The sequence below is a fragment of the Lithobates pipiens genome, unplaced genomic scaffold (genome assembly GCF_037356315.1).
Source record: "Lithobates pipiens isolate NorthernLeopardFrog02 unplaced genomic scaffold, aLitPip1_a1.2 Scaffold_27, whole genome shotgun sequence".
Taxonomy (NCBI): Eukaryota; Metazoa; Chordata; class Amphibia; order Anura; family Ranidae; genus Lithobates; species Lithobates pipiens.
The window spans coordinates 219,163,886-219,190,749 of NW_027507788.1; the positions used below are offsets into that span (position 1 = coordinate 219,163,886).

The 26,864-nt window shown below is 48.3% G+C and overlaps 1 protein-coding gene across 1 annotated transcript in view; it reads right to left on the reverse strand.

The window, feature by feature from the left end:
• The window catches only part of LOC143933022 (uncharacterized), a 169,602-nt gene extending 144,430 nt beyond the window's left edge, over positions 1–25,172 (reverse strand). Inside the window, exon 1 of the mRNA XM_077455938.1 lies at positions 25,129–25,172. Within this exon, the coding sequence (XP_077312064.1) occupies positions 25,129–25,172 (44 nt within the window). The remainder of the gene's footprint in view (positions 1–25,128) is intronic.
• Between the last annotated feature and the right edge of the window lie 1,692 nt (positions 25,173–26,864).

Consider the following 26,864-nt stretch of genomic DNA (forward strand, 5'->3'; position numbering starts at 1 on the left):
ATTCTTCTCACTGATCACCAATGTAAGGAGCATTCTTCCCACTGATCACCAATGTAAGGAACATTCTTCCCACTGATCACCAATGTAAGGAACATTCTTCCCACTGATCACCAATGTAAGGAACATTCTTCCCACTGATCACCAATGTAAGGAACATTCTTCTCACTGATCACCAATGTAAGGAACATTCTTCTCACTGATCACCAATGTAAAGAACATTCTTCTCACTGATCACCAATGTAAGGAACATTCTTCTCACTGATCACCAATGTAAGGAACATTCTTCTCACTGATCACCAATGTAAGGAACATTCTTCTCACTGATCACCAATGTAAGGAACATTCTTCTCACTGATCACCAATGTAAGGAACATTCTTCCCACTGATCACCAATGTAAGGAACATTCTTCCCACTGATCACCAATGTAAGGAACATTCTTCTCACTGATCACCAATGTAAGGAACATTCTTCTCACTGATCACCAATGTAAGGAACATTCTTCTCACTGATCACCAATGTAAGGAACATTCTTCCCACTGATCACCAATGTAAGGAACATTCTTCTCACTGATCACCAATGTAAGGGACATTCTTCTCACTGATCACCAATGTAAGGAACATTCTTCTCACTGATCACCAATGTAAGGAACATTCTTCTCACTGATCACCAATGTAAGGAACATTCTTCTCACTGATCACCAATGTAAGGAACATTCTTCTCACTGATCACCATTGTAAGGAACATTCTTCTCACTGATCACCAATGTAAGGAACATTCATACACTAACATACTGCTCACACTGATGTCCCAGGAGCTTTAGATATAACAAACATTAGCAGAGGATTCCTGAGATCTGAAAGTTATTTTAAGGGTTCCTTCAAGGTAAAATTGGTAAAATGATGGAGAAAGTCTACTTTAGATCCTGAAACGTTAGACGTGAAAATTATTCCTTGTCTGCTAAATTGGGAACAGATTGGACATAAGGAACATAAAAGTACAGCTTAACATTTCAAAACAGTATATTTTGTCCTCCATAAAACACCATGAAGTAACACAAAATATCACTCAAATAGTCTGTAAAGCCACATTGTTCCCTTCTATCCTGCTTTTTGGGATAACATTTCTGGAATGAATGTAGTTTAGGTGCCTGTACCTTCATATCATTAAATCATCCAAAACTTTGAAGCAATAAACAAAGCCGGCCATACATGAATCGAAATTCGTCCAGTTCAGCAAGGACCATCTGAATTTTGATTCATATATGAGCAGGCTGGTTGGGTTTTTCCCAGATGATCAGTGCCTATAGCCAGCAACAGTGATCATTGTATTCTAATGGTGGGGAAGGCTCCTCGTTGTCAGAATGCAATACCACAGCAGAAAGGATTCCCCCCATCCAAACACTTGAAGGAAGGATTCCCTCGTCATCATTTTTTGTTCAACTCTCTGGTTGAACGAAAAATACAATGATCGATGTATTGGCTGCCTAATGCTCAAGTCTCCAACCTATTTGTTAGAGATCAGTGGGATGAATGCCCTTTACATTTGTGGTCAGTGCGAAGAATTTCCCCCTTAGAGGCAGCTAAAAATAACATTGGTGTCATCAAGGCCGGGACAAGGGGTGGGCAGGAGGGGCACTATGGTATCAAGTGAGGTAGGGGGGCACCACAAGGAAAATGGGGGAGGGGGGATTTGTGCTGAGAAGGGGAATTCTGGGGGGCGGCAGGGGGTAAGAATTGTTCTAGGAGGGAACATTTAGGGGTGTGTGCTAGGAATGGGGGTTTGGGGGATATGTATTGAGAGGGGGGATGGGGGAAGAGGATTTATGCTAGGAGGAAGGATTTGGGCTATAAAAGTAAAACGGTAGGGGGAAATAATTTTTTTGGGGGGGAGGGGGGTTTGTACTAGGAGGGGAAATTTGTGGGAGGGATTTGTGCTAGGATGGGGCGTTGGGGGAGGGGACTTTGTGCTAGGGGGGGGTTGGAGTGGAGGGAAAGGATTTGTGTTTGGAGGGGAATTTTTTGTTATCCTTTGAGGGTGGGGGGGTTCCTGCTGGGGGCATATGGGGGGGAGAGAGAATTTTCCTGGGGAGGAGGGGGGCAAAGATATGTGCTGGGAGGAGGGATTTCTGCAGGGGGCATGTTTGTACTGGAAGGAGGGGGAATGTATGCTTAGGGGTGAGCATGCAGATTAGTGCTCATTTTATTTGGGGGGGGGGGTTTCACTAACATGTAATGCTCATACAACTTGGGGGGCAATTTGGCATGTTCGGCCAGGGCTCTAGATGACCTTGTCCCAGCACTGGGTGTCATGCAGTTGTCTCTGCCAAATGGCTTTGACCCCAGAACTATACAGACACCATCAGATCAGGGGGCTCAATCAGCCACTACTCAAGGAAACCCTGGCAACCTCTGGAGGAGCCCTGAGGGAGTCCAGAAAATAAATAAATCACAATTTGACCACAAACAACTAACATATTTCAGGGACCACCAGAACCCCCTTCCCAAATACCGAAGTGGGTGATCCATCTTACAATCGCTCTGGCCTGCTAACCCAACAGAGCAACAGCTGAACAAGTATAACCTGTCTACTGTCTACACCAAGACCTCAACACTGGAAGTAGATTGGGTTCAGGCATGTACTGGCCATCGGGACTACTGGGAGTTTCCCGTTGGGCCGATGGCTCAGTGGGCCGGTTTTAGTGACAGCCAGTGGCATCGCTAGGGTGGGACTTTTTGGGGCTGTAGCCCTGAATCTGGGGCCCATAGCCCAGAGTCAGACCAGGAGTCCCCAACTACAGGGTCCCGGCCCATTACCAGGCCATGGGCTCTCTGCAGCCGTGCGGCAGACAGCATTGGATAGCTGAAGAGTGGGCAGGAGGCTCTCATTGCCTGCCCTCTCTCTAGTGACCCTGATATAAGGAGGGGCTCTCTGGGGACCCTGATGTAAGGAAGATGCTCTCTGGGACCCGGATGTAAGGGGGAGGCTCTCTGGGGATCCTGATGTAAGGAGGGGCTCTCTGGGGACCTTGATGTAAGGGGAAGGCTATATGGGGACCTTGATGTAAGTGGGGGGCTCTCTGGGGAACCTGATGTAAGGGAGATGCTCTCTGGGGACCCTGATGTAAGTGGGGGGCTGTCTGGGGACACTGATGTAAGGAGGGGCTCTCTGGGGACCCTGATGTAAGTTGGGGGCTTTCTGGGGACACTGATGTAAGGAGGGAAACTCTGGGGACCCTGATGTAAGTGGGGGGCTGTCTGGGGACACTGATGTAAGGAGGGGCTCTCTGGGAACCCTGATGTATGTGGGGGGGCTGTCTGGGGACACTGATATAAGGAGGGGCTCTCTGCGGAACCTGATGTAAGTGGAGGGCTGTCTGGGGACATTGATGTAAGGAGGGGCTCTCTGGGGACCCTGATGTAAGTGGGGGGCTCTCTGGGGACCCTGATGAAAGGGGGGCTCTCTAGGGACTCTGATGTAAGTGGGGGGCTGTTTGGGGATCCTGATGTAAGGAGGGGCTCTCTGGGGACCCTGATGTAAGGGGGGCTGTCTGGGGACACTGATGTAAGGAGGGGCTCTCTGGGGACCCTTATGTAAGGAGGGGCTCTCTGGGGACCCTGATGTAAGGGGGGCTGTCTGGGGACACTGATGTCAGGAGGGGCTGTCTGGGGACCCTGATGTAAGGGGGGCTGTCTGGGGACACTGATGTAAGGAGGGGCTCTCTGGGGACCCTTATGTAAGGAGGGGCTCTCTGGGGACCCTGATGTAAGGGGGGCTCTCTGGGGACCCTTATGTAAGGGGGGCTGTCTGGGGACACTGATGTAAGGAGGGGCTCTCTGGGGACCCTTATGTAAGGAGGGGCTCTCTGGGGACCCTGATGTAAGGGGGGCTCTCTGGGGACCCTTATGTAAGGAGGGGCTCTCTGGGGACACTGATGTAAGGGGGGCTCTCTGGGGACACTGATGTAAGGGGGGGCTCTCTGGGGACCCTGATGTAAGGGGGGCTCTCTAGGGACCCTGATGTAAGGGGGGCTCTCTAGGGACGGCTTTTTTTGCGCAATTGCGTACAGTTTTTTGCGAGTGTTTGCAAAATTAAAGTGGGCCGGTCTGGATGAAATCCAGGGCCAAATTTTTGTCCCAGTCCAGCCCTGATTGGGAGCTCTACTAATCCCGGCAGAGAAACCGATTTTGCAGGTCATAGAACCAATCCCGCACGGCGGCGATTAGAACGCTTGGCTGCTGTAAACCTGTTACGGCAACTGTGCCTAAAATTAGTCTTTCAAACCAACTTTATAACCCTAAAACGTTCATGAACAGGCGCGCACTGCTGCAGATCTCCATTATTAATAAAAAAACTGCCCGCCCCTCCCCCAACAAAGTCATCAATGGAAGGAAACTTCCAATGATTATTCTCGAACTTCTCTGACAGGCGCTCGTTTCCATCAGCAATTAGTTTTGGTGTCATATAATAGATCTGGGGGAGGGAGGGGGGGGGGGGGCGAAGTGTAAAAACTCTGCTGTCGTTGAGGGAGGAGGCAACGCAGAATCCAGGCAGCCTGACAGCCCCGTATAAAAAAGTGTCATTCAGGAAAGGAGCCTCGAGGTGAGAGATCCGCGCATACGTCCCTTGATTAATTCGATCGGCGTAGAGCGGCAGCATGGAGTGAGGTGGTGACGGGACATAGATCTGCCTCAACCACTCTACACCGAAAACGGCGAAAACGGGGGGATGGGCGCGGGATGGGTGTTTGAAATTTATCTTAATGAGTGTTAAATTGTGGCACGGCGCCCGAGAAGAATCCGCATTACTGTCACCTCATTTATAATCTGAAGAGACATTTTTATTTGTCTTGTCCTGAAGTCTTCCTGACAGCCGGTGGCGGAACGGAAAAAAAAAAATAAAATAAAAAATTCTGCAGCGATATTGTTGTCGGCGGTCTAGGTCGTCCTGAAACGCTCCGACGTTTTTTTATTTTAAAATTTTTTCGTGTGTGGATTATTTTTTACAATGTCATGTATTAAAAAAAAAAAAATCATATTTGCGTTATTAGAACGCCAATCCAATATTTTCTTAAAAAGCAGAAGGATTTGGGGGGAGCACCTCTGCCTTATATGCAGTGCCGGGGCAAGAAAAATCGAGGACTAATCTGCATGCGCACCCCCTAATCAGAAATCCCCCCTCCTCCCAGTGCAAATCTGCCCCCCTCCCCCTGTTAGCACAAAGCTGTGTCCCCCTGCCCCCCCTCCTCCTAGCACATATCCTCTACCCTTTAAATTTCCCCTCCAACACAAATCTGCCCCCCCCCCCACTCCAAATCCCCACTCCCACCGTAAATTCTCCCTCCAATACTCCCCTACTAGCACAATCCCCCCCCCCATTTCCCCTCCTAGTATAAATACCCTCCAATCAAATCCACCCCACTCCGAATCCCCCCCTCCCAGCAAAATTCTCCCTCCAAGTCCCCCCTAATAGCACAAATCCCCCCCCCACATTTCCCTTCCTAGCATAAATACCCTTCAGTCATCTCTACTAGCACAAATTCCCCCTCCCAATAAAAAAAAAAATATAATAAAATATATAATAAAAAATTGCCCTCCTAGCACAAATCTTCTACCCTTGAATCCTCTACCCTTGAAATTTCGTCTCCAAGCACATTCTCCCCCCCACTCCAAATCCCCCCTCCCACCTCAAATTCTCCCTTCAACCCCCCCCCCACTCCGAATCCCCCCCTCCCAGCAAAATTCTCCCCCAATTCCCCCCCTAATAGCACAAATCCCCCCCCCCCCACATTTCCCTTCCTAGCATAAATACCCTCCAGTCATCTCTACTAGCACAAATTTCCCCTCCCAATAAAAAAAAAATTGCCCTCCTTGCACAAATCTTCTACCCTTGAATCCTCTACCCTTGAAATTTCGTCTCCAAGCACATTCTCCCCCCCCCCACTCCAAATCCCCCCTCCCACCTCAAATTCTCCCTTCAATCCCCCCCCACTCCGAATCCCCCCTCCCAGCAAAATTCTTCCCCCAATTCCCCCCCCCCCCCTAACAGCACAAATCCCCCCCCCCCCCCACATTTCCCTTCCTAGCATAAATACCCTCCAGTCATCTCTACTAGCACAAATTCCCCCTCCCAATAAAAAAATTGCCCTCCTAGCACAAATCCTCTACCCTTGAAATTTCGCTTCCAAGCACAAACCCACCCTCCCACTCCAAATTCCCCCTCCCACCTCAAATTTTCCCTTCAATCAGGGCCGTCTTTACTATTAATTGGACTCTGGGCAGACATTTTCTTGGGGCCCCTCCATGCAATTCCACCTGCTTTGAGACATGCCATAAATAACAGCTAGACTCAAAATCTGTTTACTAAATCAGATCAGACAGTGATTGCGATTGGTTGACAGAGGTTACAGCATATCATTACTGCTCACAGCACATGACTTCTGCTTGTTAATTGGATGCTAGAGATTACGGTACATCAATACTGCTCACTGATTGGTTGCTAGAGGTTACTGCACTTTAGTCTTTAGTACTGCTCACTGATTGGTTGCTAGACTGTATTCAGGGAGGCATGATATACATACGACGAATGCCGCCTCTATTTACATATCAATGCAGATGGTCCAACACTGTTAACATATTAATGGTGTCTCTATTTATATATCATTGCAGGTTATTTACATGTAAACACGGGTATGCAGGTGAGTCCTCTGTACACAACAATAGGACAGATATTGGGACACAGCACAGGACTAAAACTTCAAGGGACAAGGGAATTTAAACTGGAATAGTTGGCAAGTATGAGGCAGCTGCTTTGGGCCCCAAAACAATGACAAGGCCCAGGGCAGCTGCCCCTTTTGCCTTGCCTTAAAGATGGCCCTGCCTTCAATCCTCCACTACTAGCACAATCCCCCCCCCATTTCCCCTCCTAGTATAAATACCCTCCAATCATCTCTACTAGCAAACCCCCCCCCCCCCAAAAAAAATCCCCTCTCCTAGCACAAATCCTCTACCCTTGAAATTTCCCCTCCAAGCACAAATCTCCGCCACTCAGAATCCCCCTCCCAGCACAAATTCTCCCTCCAATTCCCCCGTAATAGCACCCCCCCCCCCACATTTCCCTTCCTAGCATAAATACTCTCCAATCATCTCTAATAGCACAAATTCCCCCTCCCAATAAAAATGTTGCCCTCCTAGCACAAATCCTCTACCCTTAAAATTTCGCCTCCAAGCACAAATCCCCCCCTCCCACTCCAAATCTCTCCTCCCACCACAAATTGTCCCTCCAATCCACCCCTACTAGCACAATTCCCGTCCCCCATTTCCCCTTCTAGCATAAATACCCTCCAATCCAGCCTCTACTAGCAACTCCCCCCCAAACAAAAACCATTCTAGCACAAATTGCTTCCCCCTCTGCCCCTCACCTCTTCTAATACAAACCCCCTCAAATCCCCCCACTCAGCACAAATCCTTTTCTCCCATTCCCCCCTCCCAACACAAATCCCCCCACCCCACATCACCATTCCTAGCACACACACCCCTAATTTCCCCTCCTAGAACAATTTTTATCCCCTGCCACCCTCCACATTCCCCCTTCCAACTCAAATCAACCCCCAATCTCCTAGAGGTGCCCCCCACCTCACATGATACCACATTGCCCAGGGAAGCCACCCCTCCTGCCTGCCCCTTGTCCCGGCCCTGCTTGTACCACTGGGATACTTGGTTTATATGCCGGTCAGGATTGTTCCAGAAGGTTTGGTCTTTGCCTATATGTTCAGCAGCAACATATGTTCTTTTCGGACAGAAAATACTTTTTCTTAACACATTCCATGATGATTAGCTAGTTGCAGACTTCAGGCATGCTACACACTCCCAGAAAACCTTCATCATTGTACACAGGACGTGTGTAGCAGGCCAAGTCTCTCTGCCGTACTTCTGGGACCCCCTCCAAGTATACAATAATTGTCGGCTGTGACTAATCAAACCCGGCATTACTGTAGAGAGGAACCAGCAGCTTTAGCTGTCAAAAATGCTGTCTGACTTTGTGTTTATAAACATCACAGCTCCAGATCAATGATACAAAGATATAATGTAACATATTGTTATTTTGTATCATTCTGTTCATTCATCTGCAGATCAAAAGAGTGAACTTAGATGATATTAGTTAAAGCGGAGGTCCACCCTAAAATGGACCTCCGCTCATCGGAATCCCCCCCCCCCTCCGGCGCCACAATCGGCACCTTTCAGGGGGGAGGGGGGTGCAGTTACCTGGATAATCCAGGTAACTGCACCCACTTCCGGGCTAGCTCTCTGCGGAAAGGGGAGTACGTTACGCCCCTTTCCGCAAGCGCCCGCCCCCTTCAGCAAGTGCCCCGCTGCCTGCTGGGAAACACACAGCTCCCAGAGGCAGCGGGGACCATCCGGATTGCGCCACGCGGCTTGCGCATGCGCAGTAGGGAACCGGGAAATGAAGCCGAAAGGCTCCATTTCCTGATTCCCATACCCAAGATGGCGGCGGCAGGACCCGCCAGACGAGCGAGCGATCGGCTTCGGGTGCCGACATCGCGGGCGCGCTGGACAGGTAAGTGTCACTATTTAAAAGTCAGCAGCTGCAGTATTAGTAGCTGCTGGCTTTAAAAAAAAAAAAAAAAAAACGGGGAGTCCCGGTGGACTCCCGCTTTAAAGCACCTTGGCAAATAAAAAGAGTTGTTTTTTTAATAATAAAATGTTCCCCTATTTAACCCATTACTTAAGTGGTTGTAAAGGCTGAAGGTGCATTCTATGCATAAAGATTACAATCCTTCAATGTGCAGCAGCCCCCCCTCCCCAATACTTACCTAAGCCCAATCTCGAACCAGCGACGTGCACCAGTCCTGAAGCTCTCCCAGGTCTCTCCCTCCTGATTGGCTGACATGCAACAGCAGGAGCCATTGGCTCCCGCTGCTGTCAATCACAGCCAGTGAGGCGGGGCTGAGCCGCGCTCTCTGTGTCTTATTGACGCAAAGAGCACAGCTCAGGAGCGAGCATGCACGAGTGTCACCACAGCAAGTGGCTTGCTATGGGGGTACTCGGCAAGGGGGAGGGGTGTAGAGTGCCGTCAGGGGACCCTAGAAGAGAAGGATTGGGGGCTGCTCTGTGCAAAACCATTATAAAGCAGGTAAGTATAACATGTTTTTTTTTTTTTTTTACAAAATAAAATGATTTCCTTTACAATCACTTTAACCCTTTGCCTACACCAATCAGCCCAAAGTAACTCACTTAGTCTCATTCTCTATTCAATTATTATTTTCCTGCTGTATTTTTTATTTTTATTTTATTTTATGAATAGTTAATTCATATTTAACCACTTGCTTACTGGGCACTTAAACACCCTTCCTGCCCAGACCAATTTTCAGCTTTCGGTGCTCTCACACTTTGAATGACAATTACTCAGTCATGCAACACTGTACCCAAATGAATTTTTTGTCCTTTTTTCCCCACAAATAGAGCTTTCTTTTGGTGGTATTTGATCACCTCTGCGGTTTTTACTTTTTGCGCTATAAATGAAAAAAGACTGAAAATTTGGAAAAAAACGCATATTTCTTTGTTTCTGTGACAAAATTATGCAAATTATTAATTTTTCGTCATAAATTTTGGCCACAATTTATACGGCTACATATCTTTGGTAAAAATAACCCAAATTAGTGGATATTATTTGGTCTTTGTGAAAGTTAGAGAGTCTACAAGCTGTGGTGCGAATCGCACAAAATTGATCACACCTGATGTACTGGTGGCCTATCTCGCTTCTTGTGACCCGAACAAGTCAGGAAAGTACAAATACCCCCCAAATGACCCCTTTTTGGAAAGTAGACATTCCAAGGTATTTACTAAGAGGCATGGTGAGCTTTTTGATGTTGTCATTTTTTCCCACAATTCTTTGCAAAATTAAGATTTTTTTTCCCCCACAAAATTGTCATTGTAATAGGTTATTTCTCTCACGTGGCATGTGTATACCACAAATGACACCCCCCAAAAAAATTCTGCTACTCCTCCTGAGTATTAAGATACCACATGTGTGGGACTTTTTCACAGCCTGGCCACATAGAGAGGCCCAACATGCAAGGAGCGCCGTCACGTGTTCTAGGAGCATAAATTACACATCTAACTTGTTGACTACCTATTACACTTTTGAAGGCCCTGGAGCACCAGGACAATGACACGTGACACTGATGACAGATGGCACTGATACGTGGCACTGATGACATGTGGCACTGATGACAGATGGCACTTATACGTGCCCCTGATGACAGATGGCACTTATACATGGCACTGATGACACGTGGCACTAATACGTGGCACTGAAGAAAGATGCACTAATACGTGGCACTGATGACAGATGGCACTAATACGTGGCACTAATACGTGGCACCGATGACGCGTGACACTGATGACAGATGGCACTGATAAGTGGCATTGATGACACGTGACACTGACAACAGATGGCACATGACAATGACAGGTGGCACTGATGACAAATGGCACTGATACGTGGAACTGATGACAGATGGCACTAATATGTGCCACTGATGACAGATGGCACTATGTGGCACTGATGACACATGGCACTGATGACAGATGGCACTTATACGTGACACTGATGACAGATGGCACTGGGGACAAATGGCACTGACAACAGGTGGCACTGGGGACAGATAGCACTAACAGGTGGCACTGGGAACAGATAGCACTAACAGGTGGCACTGGGGGCAGGTGGCTCTGGGGAGGATGGCACTGGTGAGGATGGCACTGGGGCAAGGATTGCACTGGGCGAGGATGGCACTGGGGCGGATGGCACTGGGGGAGGATGGCACTGGGGCGGATGGCACTGGGGCGGATGACACTGGGGGAGGATGGCACTGGGGCGGATGACACTGGGGGAGGATGGCACTGGGGCGGATGGCACTGGGGGAGGATGGCACTTTTTTTTCCTTTTTTTTTTTTAACTTACGGCTGCTGCAGCCGTTGATCTCTCCCTTCTCACACGCTGTCTGTGTGAGGAGGGAGAGCGGCGCTGAGAGATGATCTCATATGTTTACATATGAGATCATCTCACATTGGACACGCCGATCGTGCTGTAAACGGCCGCTGTGATTGGCCGTTTACAGCGATCTGTGACTGGCTGTGTCCGAGGGACACGGCCAGCACAGAACTTTCCCGATGCGCGCTCGCGGGAGCGTGCATTGCGGAAGTTAACAGGAGGCCGTTCAGGAACGGCCTCCCGGCAGTTAGCGTCCGCTCTGCAACCGTATTTCGGCTATAGGGCGGGCGCAAAGTGGTTACAGTTTTATGTTTGTTTTGTTTGTTAATATTTTTACACATGTAACATACACTCCCCGACCACTTTATTAGGTCCCCCTTGCTAGTAGTGGGTTGGACTCCCTTTATTAAGTCCACCTTACTAGTAGCAGGTTGGACCCCCTTTATGAGGTCCACCTTGCTAGTAGCGGGTTGGACCCCCTTTATTAGGTCCACCTTGCTAGTAGCGGGTTGGACCCCCTTTATTAGGTCTACCTTGCTAGTAGCGGGTTGGACCCCCTTTATTAGGTCCACCTTGCTCGTAATAGCGTAATAGGTTGCACTCCCTTTATTAGGTCTTGTGACAGACTGCCCATTCTCCTCTGACATCAACAAGGCATTTTCCTCCACACAACTTCCACTCACTGGATATTTTCTCTTTTTCCCACCATTCTCTGTAATCCTCAGACCGGCCAGTCTGGTACTAACAACCATGTCACGTTCAAAGTCACTTCAATCCTCTTTCTTTCCCATCCTGATGCTCTGTCTGAACTTCAGCAAGTTGCTGCCATGTGATTGGCCGATTAGCAATTTGTGCCAAGCGATTGTACAGGTGTGTAATAATATGCCCAAACCATTGCGACTCCATTTTGTTATGCTTTGCTATTTCAGTATACAAGATCTTGTTGTTTTAGCTTAAATCTGCAGTTACGAAAGAATGTGCAGAAAAAAGCTTGCACAGCACTGTACGCTATATATATATATATATATATCATTATGGTTCAGTTTGTCTTTTTCTTGTTTTCTGTTCTGTAGGCCATGAGACAAGATGCATGACTTATGACTCATAACCAGATGGTCTGTTGACCCGTGTTAACTCATGATCGTGTGTCTTAAGGGTCACTGACTTGTATAACCATATAACCATATATATATATATATATATATATATCTATACAAATACATCATCTAATAACCTCTCCCCCCTCCCCTCTTTCTATTGATAAGTTGAACCATATATAGAAAGGCCAGTATGGTGGCCTGAAATTATGGGAGGAGCCCGGTGGTGTATATAACCTGCCGTCCGCCCATCTTCCTCGTCGGTTCCGGTGCGCGATACCTGATACGTCAGATATCAAGGGCCGACTATCCAGATCAGACGCAGCGAGCCTGTTCGGCGGTTCCCGCGTTTTCGTCTTCAATTTGACAATCCCGTCTCGTCCATCAGCGTCCGCAGATTCGTCGTCGTTATACCCATCGAATTTGTCGCTCGGGCCGGCTGTCGCAGGTAGGGCTTCGGCACCCTCTTTTCATTACGTTTTCGATGTACCGTTATTTTGCTTGTACGAACGAGCCGCTCTGTTCTGTCATATCGAATGTTTCGGTGGCCTCGTACGCTTGTCACTGTATGCTACTTTCGACGTAGGCGTTGTCATCATTCGACACGTTCGATTACGCCACGTCAGGCGATTCATTCGCAGCTACGGCATTCGAAACCGTTCGACTGCCCGTGCATTTCTATTGTAGCGGTCGAATCGTTCGACCCACAGCCGACTGCTTGTTACGACAAGGCAATCAGTCCGCACGTTTCGCTTGCTCTGCTCCAGTTCGAATGTGTCTCTTCATTTCTTGCAATTATGTTATGTGTCTCATTTCACCTCGTTCAAACATTTCAGTCCCAGTCATTTCTGCTGCTCCAATATCATTTCTGTCACTAGTCGCGCTCCGTCGCGAATCCTGTCGCACTGCTGGTGCACCGATTCGCTTTGAAGTGCCCCAGGGTTCGGCCTCATTTCTGTACATGCTCCAGAGACTGAATCACTTGCAGGTTCACGCTCGGTCCCTGATTCTTGTCTTTGTCATGGCATATCATTTCTGTCACTTATTACGCTCCAATTCGAATCCTGTCGCATTCCTCTATGCACCGATTCGTCCTGGTGCGCCCAGCTGCTACGCCTCATTTCAGTACATGCTCCAAAGACGGGATTCATTTGTTAGGTGCATGGGCTCGTCTTCTGATTCCAGTCTTTGTCATGGGTTTCATTTCATTTCACCTATCACGTTCCGGTACGAATAGTCATGTTCATGGACCAATTCGTCCCGGCGTGCCCCAGGAATGGCCTCATTTCAGTACATGCGCCAGAGACGGATTCATTATTTGCTACCATCGGTCCACTCGTTGAATCTTGTCTCTGTCATGGGATATCATTTCTGTCACTTATTACACTCCAATTCGAATCCTGTCGCATGTTACTATGCACCGATTCGTTCTGGCGTGCCCAGCTGCTACGCCTCATTTCAGTACATGCGCCAGAGACGGATTCATTATTTGCTACCGTCAGTCCAGTCGTTGAATCTTGTCTCTGTCATGGGATATCATTTCTGTCACTTATTACACTCCGATTCGAATCTCGTTGCATTTATTTGATGCACCGATTCGTTCCGGTGTGCCCAGCTGCTACGCCTCATTTCAGTACATGCTGCAAAGACGGGATTCATTTGTTAGGTGCATGGGCTCGTCGTCTGATTCCAGTCTTTGTCATGGGTTTCATTTCATTTCACCTATCACGTTCCGGTACGAATAGTCATGTTCATGGACCAAATTCGTTCCAGCGTGCCCCAGGAATGGCCTCATTTCAGTACATGCTCCAGGTTCCGTTTCGTGCTCGGTCGCAAGTTTGTGGCATGGCGATTCGGATCTCTGTCATGGCAGATTCACTCATTTCACGGTCACGTATTACTTCCCGCTTCTAGTCCAGTTGATTCTTCAACGTTGGATTCTTATCGGGGGGCCTTGCTCATCAGCCTCATTTCACTAAAAAAAAAAAAAAAAAAAAAGGGGGGGAAGGGAAAAAAAAAAAAGGGAAAAAAAAAAAAAAAAGGGGGGGGGGGGCGATTCAGGGGGGTGGGAAAGAGGAAAAATTTATTTCCTTCTTTGGTGTCGTTTATCTCGTGTGTGACGTCTCACTTCCACTGTTAGCTAGCCTTCGTCAGGTGGGAGTCTCAAACAAACTTCACCTTCATCTCCTCAGGTCAGTCGAGTTCAGTAGGTCCAGCCTGCACCTGGTCAGACGGTGCCTTCTTAGGTAAGCATAATCATCTAGCGGGGAAACGCCCTTCAGCAAAGCTGCCTTCTTTGAAACAGGTATTTCTTTAGGAGTCTCCAACCAGTTGTAATCCATGTCACCCCTTATAGGTCCGTATTAGGAGAAAGACTCGCATCAGAGGGCTTGTGGCCTCGTCAGACCCAATTTCCGCCACCATGTCCCAGGCCGGCAGCGAGGACCTCACGGCTCCATTGTCTCCATCCGGTTCAGAGAATGGCAGCCAAAGGGCCTTCAGAGCTTGGACCATTCCCAGGCTAACAGCCGAGCTGAGACGCAGGGGTGTCCCCTTTCCAGCAACAGCCAGAAAGGCAGAGCTTTTCCGGCTCCTGTTTCCTCCTCCCGCGGCGGTGGAGGCTTCTACTCAGCAGGCCTCCTTAGGCTCCATCGCCTCTTCTATCTCCCAGCTCCACACCCTGGTGTCATCCATCACGACCTCGATGACAGATCTGCAGGGCCGAGTAGCCCTCCTCGAGACCCAACCCTCTGTTTCCCCGCCTGTACCAGCATCCCTACCAGTTGTGAGCCCTCCTGCAGGTATCCCCGGAGCTGCACCAATAGTGTACCCATCTCATATGGTGTCAGCAAACATCAGGAAGGACATCTTAGAGGGAAAGGACGTCAATTTGGCTTCCCTGCTGATCTCAATTCATGAGCTGGCGGAGAATAAGGCCTATACTTGGGGGGACGTATCAGTGGTCCTCAAAGCTAAGGACCCCAGATTAGATAGGAAGCTCTCAGTTACTGAGTTTACCTTAGCTTTTGGCATGATGAGGGACATCATTTGCTCAGCCTCCCCTGGCAGGAGGGAGGAGCTGGATCGGTACCTCCATGTGGTAGTTGACCTGGGCTACAAATACGGCGGATCTTCTTTTTATGACTACCACCGATCCTTCTCCGCTAAAGCAGCCGCCAGGCTTTCCCAGTTCCAGACCCCTACGGATTGGAGCACCATGGACACAGAACTGTTCTGCCGCCACTTCGCGGGGCTTCGGTCCCCTCTGTGTACAATCTGCCAGTCAGCAACACATACTGCGGCCTGGTGCGCTACCTCAGTGGCAGCCCCGCCCTTCGTCGGCCCATCTACCTCGGGGGCCGCTCAGGGCCTGCAAGTGCCAGCTCGCCCGCCACAGACCGATAAGCTAGGGCGCCCAGTTAAGACCATGGGCGGTGCTTCGATCTGCAATAATTATAACAGTGGGTCGTGTAATTTCAGCCAGTGTAGGCTGCTCCATGTGTGCACCCAATGTCATAGAGCTCACCCCCGGCTCATGTGCGAGATCAAGCAGCTCAAAAGGTCCTGACTAAGCCGGCTCAATGTGTCGTGGCTTAGCGTCTACCTATCCAGCCACCCTACCCCCTCACTGTCCACCTTCCTCGTCCAGGGCTTCACGGAAGGCTTTCACACTGGACTCATCTCTCTCCCTCACGTCACACACGAGTGCCAGAACCTCCGCTCAGCAGCCACGGATGAGCTAGCCATCGACCAACTGCTGCAATCTGAACTAGATCAGGACTTTGTCATCGGCCCTTTCGTACAGCCCCCATTCGTCACCTGGCGAGTCAGCCCTATTGGGCTTGTCAAGGGCAAGTTCTCTAATAAACTCAGATTGGTTTATGATTTGTCAGCGCCTCATTCCTCTACGGTCCCCAGTCTCAATTCCCTTATTCCCTCTGAGGAGTTCTCCCTTAAATATGCATCAGTAGACATGGCCATCCAGGCCATTCTTAAGACAGGCACAGGTACCTGGCTCTCCAAGGCCGACATCTCAAATGCTTTTAAACTTCTTCCTATCCATCCTTCCCTCTGGTGCTGGCATGGAATCAAGTGGAGGCAGCAGTACTACTTTGCCACTAAGCTCACGTTCGGGTCCAAGAGTAGTCCTTGGCTCTTCGACACCTTCGCACAGGCTCTTGCTTGGATCTTGTTACATGTAGCCCAGTGTCGGGAAGTCATTCATTATCTGGATGACTTCCTGCTGATAGAGCCGCCCGGCTCTCCCCCACAAGATCTGGCTAAGTTGAGGGGAGTCTTCAGTAACCTTAATGTCCCCATTGCGGAGCACAAGGTGGAGGGTCCGTCGCAGGCTATCACCTTTCTCGGGGTCAGCCTAGACACTAACACCATGCAGGCCAGCCTTCCCCCGGATAAACTGACCCGCATCAGGACGGTCCTGAGGGACTTTACTCATGCCAGGACTTGTACCAAGAGACAGCTCCAGTCCCTCCTTGGTATGCTCAATTTTGCTATGCGCATCATCCCCCAGGGGCGCTCGTTCGTGTCACGCCTGCTGGCCTTATTATCCCACTCTCAGGACCCGGAGCAAGTACTCAACCTGGATTCCGCGGCTATTGCAGACCTAGCCATGTGGGAGGAATTCCTGTCCTCCTGGAACGGAGTGTCCCTGTTCGTCCCCTCCGTGTCCGCCCTTTCACCTCGGGTGGTGACCGACGCAGCGGCCTCCACGGGCTTTGCGGCTATTTTTGGCAACCTCTGGCTCGCAGCCCCCTGGCCTCCACAGATACTGGCTATTCCTGGCTTCACTGAGACGTCCTCCCTGTTTGAGCTATATCCCATTGTAGCCGCTGCACACACCTGGGGCCGCAGCTGGTCAGGCCAGACGGTGGTCTTTTCTACAGATAACCTGGCCACTGCGGAGATTGTCAATAAAGGCAGGTCCAGGTCTCTACAGATTATGTCCTTCCTGCGGCGACTGACCCAGCTCTCATTATTGTTTCAGTTCAACCTTCATTGTTCTTTTGTCCCCGGCAAATTTAATCAGGCGGCGGATGCCCTCTCCCGCTTTAACTTTGTTTCGTTTTTTGATCAGGTACCCGGAGCCGGACCAACTTCTGCAGCTATCCCGGACTGGTCTCAACTGACATTGGATTAGCCCCGCACTTGTCAGCAGCGACTCAACTTATTGATCACTCCCTCTCAGACAATACCCGCAAGGCCTATCAGTCGGCCTGGAGGGCCTTTACTCGCTTCATATCATCCCACAATACAGAGACCTCCCGGGTCAAGCAAGTCCTTGCCTTCCTTTCCTACTGCCATTCGGACTTGGCATTATCGTTCAACACAATCCGATTGTACTTGGCCGGGGTACAACACTTCACGTCCCTCCAGGACCCTACTAAGCCCTCCTTATTCACCTGTCACGCCGTCCGGGCACTCATGCGCGGCATTCAGAAACGTCGGCCGGTTTCCAGCATCAAACGGCTGCCTATCACGGGCGAAGTATTCAGGGACATGTCAGACATTCTGGCCTCCTCACCTTTCGGTCTCCATGTCAGTGTCGTCCTGCAAGCAGCCATACACCTGGCCTTCTACGGCTTCTTGCGGCCAGGCGAGTTTACCTGCAGTAGCCCCTCGGCACGTATGCTGTGCAAACACCATCTAGTAAGGTTTGAGGACCATTTCATCCTACATTTAGCGGTCTCAAAGACACAGCAGCTTGGCCCAGGTACGGACATACATCTCTATAAGACCCACAACCGCTGGTGTCCGGTCGCTGTCCTCACCCGCTTGCTGACCCTTTTGGCCGATCAACCAGGGACTGGCCCACTTCTCCCCTTTCACTCCAAACCTCTCAACGCAGCCCAGTTCATGGAGCATGTCAGGATACTCCTGGGCATCCTTCACCTCAATCCTGCGCACTACTCAGGACATTCGTTTCGCATCGGGGCAGCTTCAACGGCCTCCCGCCAAGGGGTCCCGGTCCACGTTATCAAAAAGTTGGGTAGATGGAAGTCCTCCTGTTTTGCCCGTTATGTACCCAATCCGCAAGTTGAGATGGCTCAGGCCTTTGTCAAACTTACCCAGTAACAATCTTGGTTCAATAAAATGCATCCCCTACCTGAGTGTTTTGCCCCCTTATTTTGGTATACCGTACGTTAGACCAGGGCACACTTTCAGGTCCATTTCAGGTAGCGAGTTTATGTTGTCCTTGTCTATCATCCTTGTCCGTATCGGTCAGAGGGCTCTTCACCATAAATAGAAAGGCCAGTATGGTGGCCTGAAATTATGGGAGGAGCCCGGTGGTGTATATAACCTGCCGTCCGCCCATCTTCCTCGTCGGTTCCGGTGCGCGATACCCGCCCACCCGTCCCCTTTTATCAGGCCTTCACTCTAGCATACTCCTCATATGAGTACTCATTTCACCCATTTCATATTCATTTCATTTTAGGGTATGCCCCCTTATTTTGGTATACCGTACGTTAGACCAGGGCACACTTTCAGGTCCATTTCAGGTAGCGAGTTTATGTTGTCCTTGTCTATCATCCTTGTCCGTATCGGTCAGAGGGCTCTTCACCATAAATAAGCTGTATACGCACCTAATAAAACCAGACATCTTATGAATGCACAACCTGCCTCTCGTTTCATTTGGTGTCTCCAGAGATCTGAGGGCCCTGTTGGTGTACCTATAGTAGGGTGGTCGTCCAGAATACCTACTATTTCCTTTCAAGGTGTACCTAATAAAGTAGCCGGTGAGTGTTTATTTACACATTTCCCATTTTGAAAAAAAACACAAAATTGAAAAAAATAAAATAAAATTTAATTTGTAGATACTTTGCAATGCTTTGTACCATAATCATCTTTTTAGAGTAATTTTACATAGTAGGTGAGGCTGAAAAAAGACACAAGTCCATCAAGTCCAACCTATATGTGTGATTCTATGTCAGTATTACATTGTATATCCCTGTATGTTGTGGTCGTTCAGGTTTCTTGAAACTATCGATGCCCCCCGCTGAGACCACCGCCTGTGGAAGGGAATTCCACATCCTTGCCGCACTTACAGTAAAGAACCCTCTACGTAGTTTAAGGTTAAACCTCTTTTCTTCAAATTTTAATGAGTGGCCTCAAGTCTTGTTAAACTCCCTTTTCTCCCTATTGTGGGTCACCAGTCCGGTATTTATATATTGTGGGGTCACCAGTCCGGTATTTATATAATGAAATCATATCCCCTCTCAGGCATCTCTTCTCCAGAGAGAATAAGTTCAGAGCTCACAACCTTTCCTCATAACTAATATCCTCCAGACCCTTTATTAGCTTTGTTGCCCTTCTTTGTAGTCGCTCCATTTCCAGTACATCCTTCCTGAGGACTGGTGCCCAGAACTGGACAGTATACTCCAGGTGCGGCTGGACCAGAGTCTTGTAGAGGGGAGAATTATCGTTTTATCTCTGGAGTTGATCCATTTTTTAATGCCAATATCCTGTTTGCTTTGTTAGCAGCAGCTTGGCATTGCTGAGCCCATCATCTACTAGGACCCCCGGGTCCTTCTCCATCCTAGATCCCCCTCAGAGGTTCTCCCCCCAGTCTATAGATTGCATTCAGATTTTTGCCACCCAAATGCATTATTTTACATTTTTCCACATTGAACCTCATTTCCCGTGTAGTTGTCCACCCCTTTAATTTGTTCAGATCTTCTTGCAAGGTTTCCACATCCTGCGGAGAAGTTATTGCCCTGCTTAGCTTAGTATCATCCGCAAATACAGAGATTGGACTGTTTCCCCCATCCTCATCCTCCAGGTCGTTTATGAACAAATTAAATAGGATTGGTCCCAGCACAGAACGTGGCTGGGTGCATCACTAACCTGGGCAATAGATGACAACAGGATGCAGTATGAGAAGAAGACAAGCCTGCAGAGGCAGTGTGATGCTTTGGGCAATGTTTTGCTGGGAAGCCTTGGCTCCTCCCATTCTTGTGGATATTACTGGACTCGATAACCCACCTAAACATTGTCGGGGACCAAGTACACCCCTTCATGGAAACGGCACTCCCTGATGGCAGCAGGATAATGCACCGTGCCACACTGCAAAAATGGTTCAAGGTGGTGATCTCACTCAATCGAATGTTGATCCATGGAGGCTTCACCTCCCAACTTACAGGGCTGAAAGGATCTACTACTGATGGCTTGGTGCCATATACCAAAGCATACCTTCAGAGGTCTAGCAGAGTCCATGCCTTAATGGGTTGGGGCTGTTTTGGAGGCAAAAGTGGGGCCCACACAATATTAGTTGGGTGGTCATAAAGCTATGGCTGATTGGTGTACTGTAAATCCCCTGTTAAGCCCAGGTGTGTGGGAGAGCGCGGTGCTTCTAAGCCCCTGTACACACGGTCGGACATTCTGCCAACCAAATCCGTTGGATTTTGTCCGACGGATCTTGTCCGCAAACTGTTGCATACACACGGTCGGACCAAGTTGTCGGAAAATCCGATCGTTCAGAACGTGATGACGTTATTTCGTTACGACGGGACTACATTCAGGCTAGTAGCCAATAGCTTTGGTGTAGGAATTTGATCTGAGCATGCGTGGCACTTTGTCCGATCGGAATCCTCTACACATGATCGGAGTATGTCCGATCGGACCAGTTTGTCGGAAAATATTTCCAACAAGTTGGAAAATTGGGTCCAACGGATATTCCGACGGAAACAGTCCGATGCAGACCACACACAGTCAGATTATCCGACAAAACAGTCCGATAGGACACATTCCGACGGAATCTCCGACCGTGTGTACAAGGGCTTAGAGAGTCTTGGGTGCAGGGAACAGGGTACCCAAAAAAACAGTGGCTCCTTCGGGGGTAAACGCTATATACACTATATTGTCAAAAGTATTGGGACACTTGCCTTTACATGGACTTGAATTGCACAACTGTTCCAACATGACTGCACGCCAGTGCACAAAGCCATAAAGACATTGATGAGTGAGTTTGGGGTGGAGGAACTTGACTGGCCTGCACCTCAACCCGATAGAAAACCTTTGAGATGAATTAAAGCTGAGACTGGAAGCCAGGCCTTCTCGTCCAACATCAGTGCCTGACCTTACATATGTACTTCTGGAAGAATGGTCAAACATTCCCATAGACACCCTCCTAAACCTTGTGGACGGCCTTCCCAGAAGAGTTGAAGCTGTTATAGCTGCAAAGGGTGGGCCAACTAAATAATGAATCCTACGGACTAAGACTGGGATGCCATTAAAGTGGAGGGCCACCCTAAAATAAAAAATGTCATTAATATTCTTAAAGAAAAATAAAAAATAAAAAATATTTTTTTTTCAACTTACCAGAAACCCCTGTTGCTAGGCAGTCTTCCTAATCTGCCTCTTCCTATTCCGCTGCGCTGTTTCTTCAATTCCTCCTCCTCGGCGAGCGGCCCCCGTTGCCTTCAGGGACATGTGCGCGTCCAAGAACACAATGGGGCCATTCACAAAGAGCCGCGTGACTCGCGCATGCGCAGTAGGAAACGGGCGGTGAAGCCGCAAGGCACCACTGCCTGTTTCCCTTCGTTAGGATGGAGGCGCCGGCAGGCGATCCAATGGAGGAATCGGCCTCGGGGCGGCCAACATTGCGGGCTCGCTGGACAGGTAAGTGTCCTTGTTAAAAGTCAGCAGCTCTACAGTGTTTGTAGCTGCTGACTTAAAAAAAAAAAAAAAAAAACAATCGCGGCCGGAACGCCCCTTTAAGCCCCTGTACACGCAGTCGGAGATTTCCACAACCAAATCCGTCGGATTTTGCCCGTCGGGTTTTTGTCGAAACTGTTGCATACACACGGTCGGACAAAGTTGGCGAAAAATCAGATCTTTCAGAACGTGATGACGTTATTTTGTTACGATGGGACTACGTTCAGGCTAGTAGCCAATAGCTTTGATGTAGGAATTTGATTTGAGCATGCGTGGCACTTGGTCCGATCAAAATTCTCTACACATGACCGGAGTATGTCCGATCGAACCAGTTGGTCGGAAAATATTTCCAACATGTTGGAAAATTGGGTCTGACGGATATTCCGACGGAATCAGTCCGATGCAGACCACACACAGTCAGATTATCCAACGACGCGGTCCGATAGGACACATTCCGACGGATTCTCCGACCGTGTGTACAAGGGCTTAAAGTTCATGTGTGTGTAAAGCAGGTGTCCCAATACTTTTGATGATATAGTGTATGTGATGTGTGTGCGCTGTTCTACTCCGATCTCCATGCCGCTGGAGTTAGAGGTCATGTGAGCGACACTTGGAAGGCGATTTTCAGGTATGTGGTGGAGGATTGAAAGAAAACTCAGGAAGTTGTGGGGGGGGGGGGGGGGCTTTTTTTTTTTTGAAGATAGAATTAGGCTATAAGAACTAAAAAAGGTCAAATAAAATGCCGCCCTCCCTTCAGGTAACCAGTACCCCCCCTCCCCCCATCACTTCTAGATTTCTATTCTCCACCGTTTCCCTCTCTTCATGAAAATGCCCCATTATTATGTTATTGCGTTCAATGCGCCCTCCGAGGGTTCAGTTTAAAGAAAAAAAAAAACCCCCACAATCGCTTTAACCAAGTTGCATAGAGGAGGAGGAGGAGGAGGAGGAGGAGGATCCCATCCTTCACATTAGATGTAATTCTTCTCCGTCTTCACTATTACAATGAAGCCACCAGAGAACATTGAGGAGCAATTGTCAATCACGGGGGAAAGGGGGTATTTCAGGAATATTAACCAATAAAGATGAATGAGGATGTAGAAGAAGACATTGTTCAATGTAACAAAGGCGATGAAAATAAAAGGCTGCGATGGCAGAGATTACTGCGAAAGAAAGTCAAATAAAAAAAAAAAAAAAAAAAATCATGAAAAGCTACATGAGCGAAATTTGGAGGAAATGAAGAAAAAAAAAAGAATATTGGATCCGCAGTGATGTCTTTTAGGACGTCTTTATTATTCGTTTTTTTCTTTATTGTCTGTATTGCACAATGTATGTTGGGTTGATATGCTTTGGTTTCAAATGACTGCATATGGGGGCAACTGCTTTTTTTTTTTTTTAAATTCTTCAATACCACTTCAATACCGGGGGGGGGGGGGGCAATTATACACCTTTCTGCCCAATTTTCAGCTTTCAGCGCTGTCGCACTTTGAATGACAATTACGCGGTCATTCTACACTGTACTCATATGACATTTTTATCATTTTGTTCCCACAAATAGAGCTTTCTTTTGGTGGTATTTGATCAACTCTGGGATTTTTATTTTTCTGCTAAACTAATAAAAAAAAAAAGACCGAAACTTTTGAAAATAAAATGTTTTTTTGTTTTTGTTACAAAACTTTGTCAATAAGTAGGTTTTCTCCTTCACTGATGGGCACTGATGGGGCTGCACTGATGGGCACAGATAAGGCGGCACTGATTGGCAATGATGAGGTGGCACCAATGAGGTGGCACTGATGATGGGCACTAATATGCGGCACTGATAGGTGGGCACTGATATGCAGCACTGATGAGTACACATAGGAGACGCTGGGCACTGAAAGGCGGCACAGATGGACACTGATAGGTGGCACAAATAGGCACTGAAAGGTGGCACAGATGGGCTACAATAGGTGGCACAGATGGGCACTGATAAGTGGCACTGATATGCAGCACTGATGAGTACACATAGGAGACACTGGGCACTGAAAGGCAGCACAGATGGGCACTGATAGGTGGCACGAATAGGCACTGAAAGGTGGCACAGATGGGCTACAATAGGTGGTACGGATGGGCACTGATAGGTGGCACTGATATGCAGCACTGATGAGTACACATAGGAGACACTGGGCACTAAAAGGCAGAACAGATGGGCACTGATAGGTGGCATGAATAGGCAATGAAAGGTGGCACAGATGGGCTACAATAGGTGGCACAGATGGGCACTGATAGGTGGCACGGATGGGCATGAATGAGCACTGATAGGTGGCAGTGATGTACACTATTGGATGGTACCGATGGATGCCAATCAGCCTGCCAATCAGTGATGCCCATTGTGGGCACTGATCAGCATCCTGGTGGTCTAGGGTGGCATTCCTGGTGGTCCAGTGTGGGCACCCTCGGGTGGGGGGGCTACACTCATAATCAATCAGCACAGACCCCCCCACCCCCCGCCAGAGGAGTAGCCAATCGTCTCTCCTCTACTCACATCTGACAGACGCAAGTGAGGAAAAGCCGATCAGCGCCTCTTCCCGTTTACATTGTGATCAGTCGTGATTGGATGCGGCTGATCACGTGGTAAAGAGTCTCCGTCAGAGGCTCTTTACCGAGATCGGACTTGCAGTGTTTCAGACTGACACTCCGCAACAACGATCGCCACGAGGCGGCTTGATATCCTGGCAACGTCATATGACGTCCGGTCAGGATATTGCAACCACTTTGCCGACGTCATATAGCTATATGGCGGGCGGCAAGTAGTTAACATGAAATGAAAAAATAAAAATAAAATATGTCCCCGGCAGTATAATTTAGGGCTACGCTTCTTTTTTTAAATTGAATCCTTTGTCTGCAGAGGTGGGACGATGGCGTCTGCTACACCTAAACGAACGCAACCAGCAACTCTCAATCTGCATGTCTGCTTCTGATACCCTCACACTACAAAAAGGATATTTTATCAATCTTTTTATTTAGTTTCCCCAACAAACAAGCAGACAGAACAGAACAAAACAAAACAAATCATACACATTGAACCTAAAATACATAAATACAAAATCGAAAACCCAATCACCTTGCACAGCAGCTATCAATTCAAAAATAAAAATTCTAAATAACAGAGCAATATAGAAACATCCTGAAGGGGTATAATAATTATCCAAAAAAAAAAGAAAAAGAAAGAAGGTGAATAATTATCCCTTCCATCGCCAGTGGCTCCAAACATCGCTTATACAGAAACACCCATATTATAATTAAAGTGATTGTAAAGGTTCACTCTTTTTTTTTTTTTTTTTTTTAAATAGCAGACATGTTATACTTACCTCCACTGTGCAGTTCGTGGTGGAGTGGCCCCAAACACCGACATCTAGGTTCCCCCAGCGGCTCTCACGGCTCCTCCTCTGTCGGAAACCATGAAATCAGGCAGAAACAGAAGTACAGTTCAATCACACATGTTTAATAAAAAAAAGTAAAAAGAACAAACGTAGCCAAAAGTTCAGTAACCGGAACGGATAGTCAGCCAAGCCAGAAGTCAGGGATCAATGTAGTGGAACAGCAAGCAGGATCTGGAGCCAGAAGGGATGTCAGCAAAGCAAGTCTTGAACAGGAACGCAGGAGATAGTCTCTGTGATGTTGACCAAGGCGAAGGCAGAGCTCCTCTGGACTGGACGGCTTAAGTAGGCAGGACTGACGAGCAGGATATCATCAACAGCTGAGTAACTGTGGGGAGACAGGGAGCTGCGCTGCTATCAATCCATCCAATCAAGAGCCGAGAACCCCGGGCAAAGGAAGAGCATGTCTCCGCCAGGTGAAATTCCAGAGCTCAGGTAAGTAAAATGGGGGGGGGGGGGGGGGCGGCGAATGCCAGGTGTTTTTTCACCTTAATGCATAGGATGCATTAAAGTGAAAAAAATAACACAAAGTTTTACAGCCCCTTTAATAACCCCCATCGGCAGTAGATGCCGTGTACGGTGTCCAGCCACTTTGATCAGACTTTATCATATTTACTAGGGCAACCCCTATTGATATAGGTGTCGCTATACAATGGGAGGTTATTATTTATCAATTGTTTCCAATATAGAAGTGTAGGAGGGGGAGGTTTCTTCCAGTGCATTGCAATGGCTTTTCTTGCATAGAATAACGTTGTATTAGCAAACACTCGCTCAGACACTGTAGGAACAGTAGCCTCTACCAAACCCAGCAGGCAAACAGACATCGAGACTGGTAAAGGAGCAGAGGTAATAGTGTTCAATAAATCTTAGCCCTTGTACACACGGTCGGACATTCAGACGGAAAATGTCCGATCGGACCGTATTGTCGGATAATCCGACCGTGTGTGGGCTCCATCGGACTGTTTCCGTCGGAATATCCGACCGACAAAGTTTTAGAGCTGGGTTAAAAAACTTTCCGACAACATGATCCGATTGGACTTTGTCCTATTGTGTTTAGAGAATTCCGATCGGACAAAGTGCCACGCACGCTCAGATCAAATTCCTAGACCAAAGCTATTGGCTACTAGCCTGAACGTAGTCCCGTCGTAACGAAATAACGTCATCACGTTACGTACGATCGGATTTTCCGACAACTTCGTCCGACCGTGTGTATGCAACACAAGTTTCGGACAAAATCCAACGGATTTTGTTGTCGGAATGTCCGACCCGTGTGTACAAGGGCTTATGCCGCGTACACACGACCAGACTTTTCAACATCAAAAGTCTGACGGAATGATTCTGGCAGACTATTCTAACGTGTGTGGGCTGCAGCGGACTTTTGATTTGCAAAAGTCTGACAGACTTTAGAAATGGAACATGTTTCAAATTTTTCCGACAGAACTCTGCCGGACCCAGAAATCCGCTCGTGTGTTTGCTAGTCTGACGGACTAAAACCGACGCTAGGGCAGCTATTGGCTACTGGCTTTGAACTTCCTTATTCTAGTCCAGTCGTACGTCATCACGTTCGAATCCGTCGGACTTTGGTGTGATTGTGTGTGGCCAAGTCCGTTCATTCGGAAACTCCGTCAGAACTCCGTCGAAAGTCTGCCGGACTTAAGTCCTGTCGT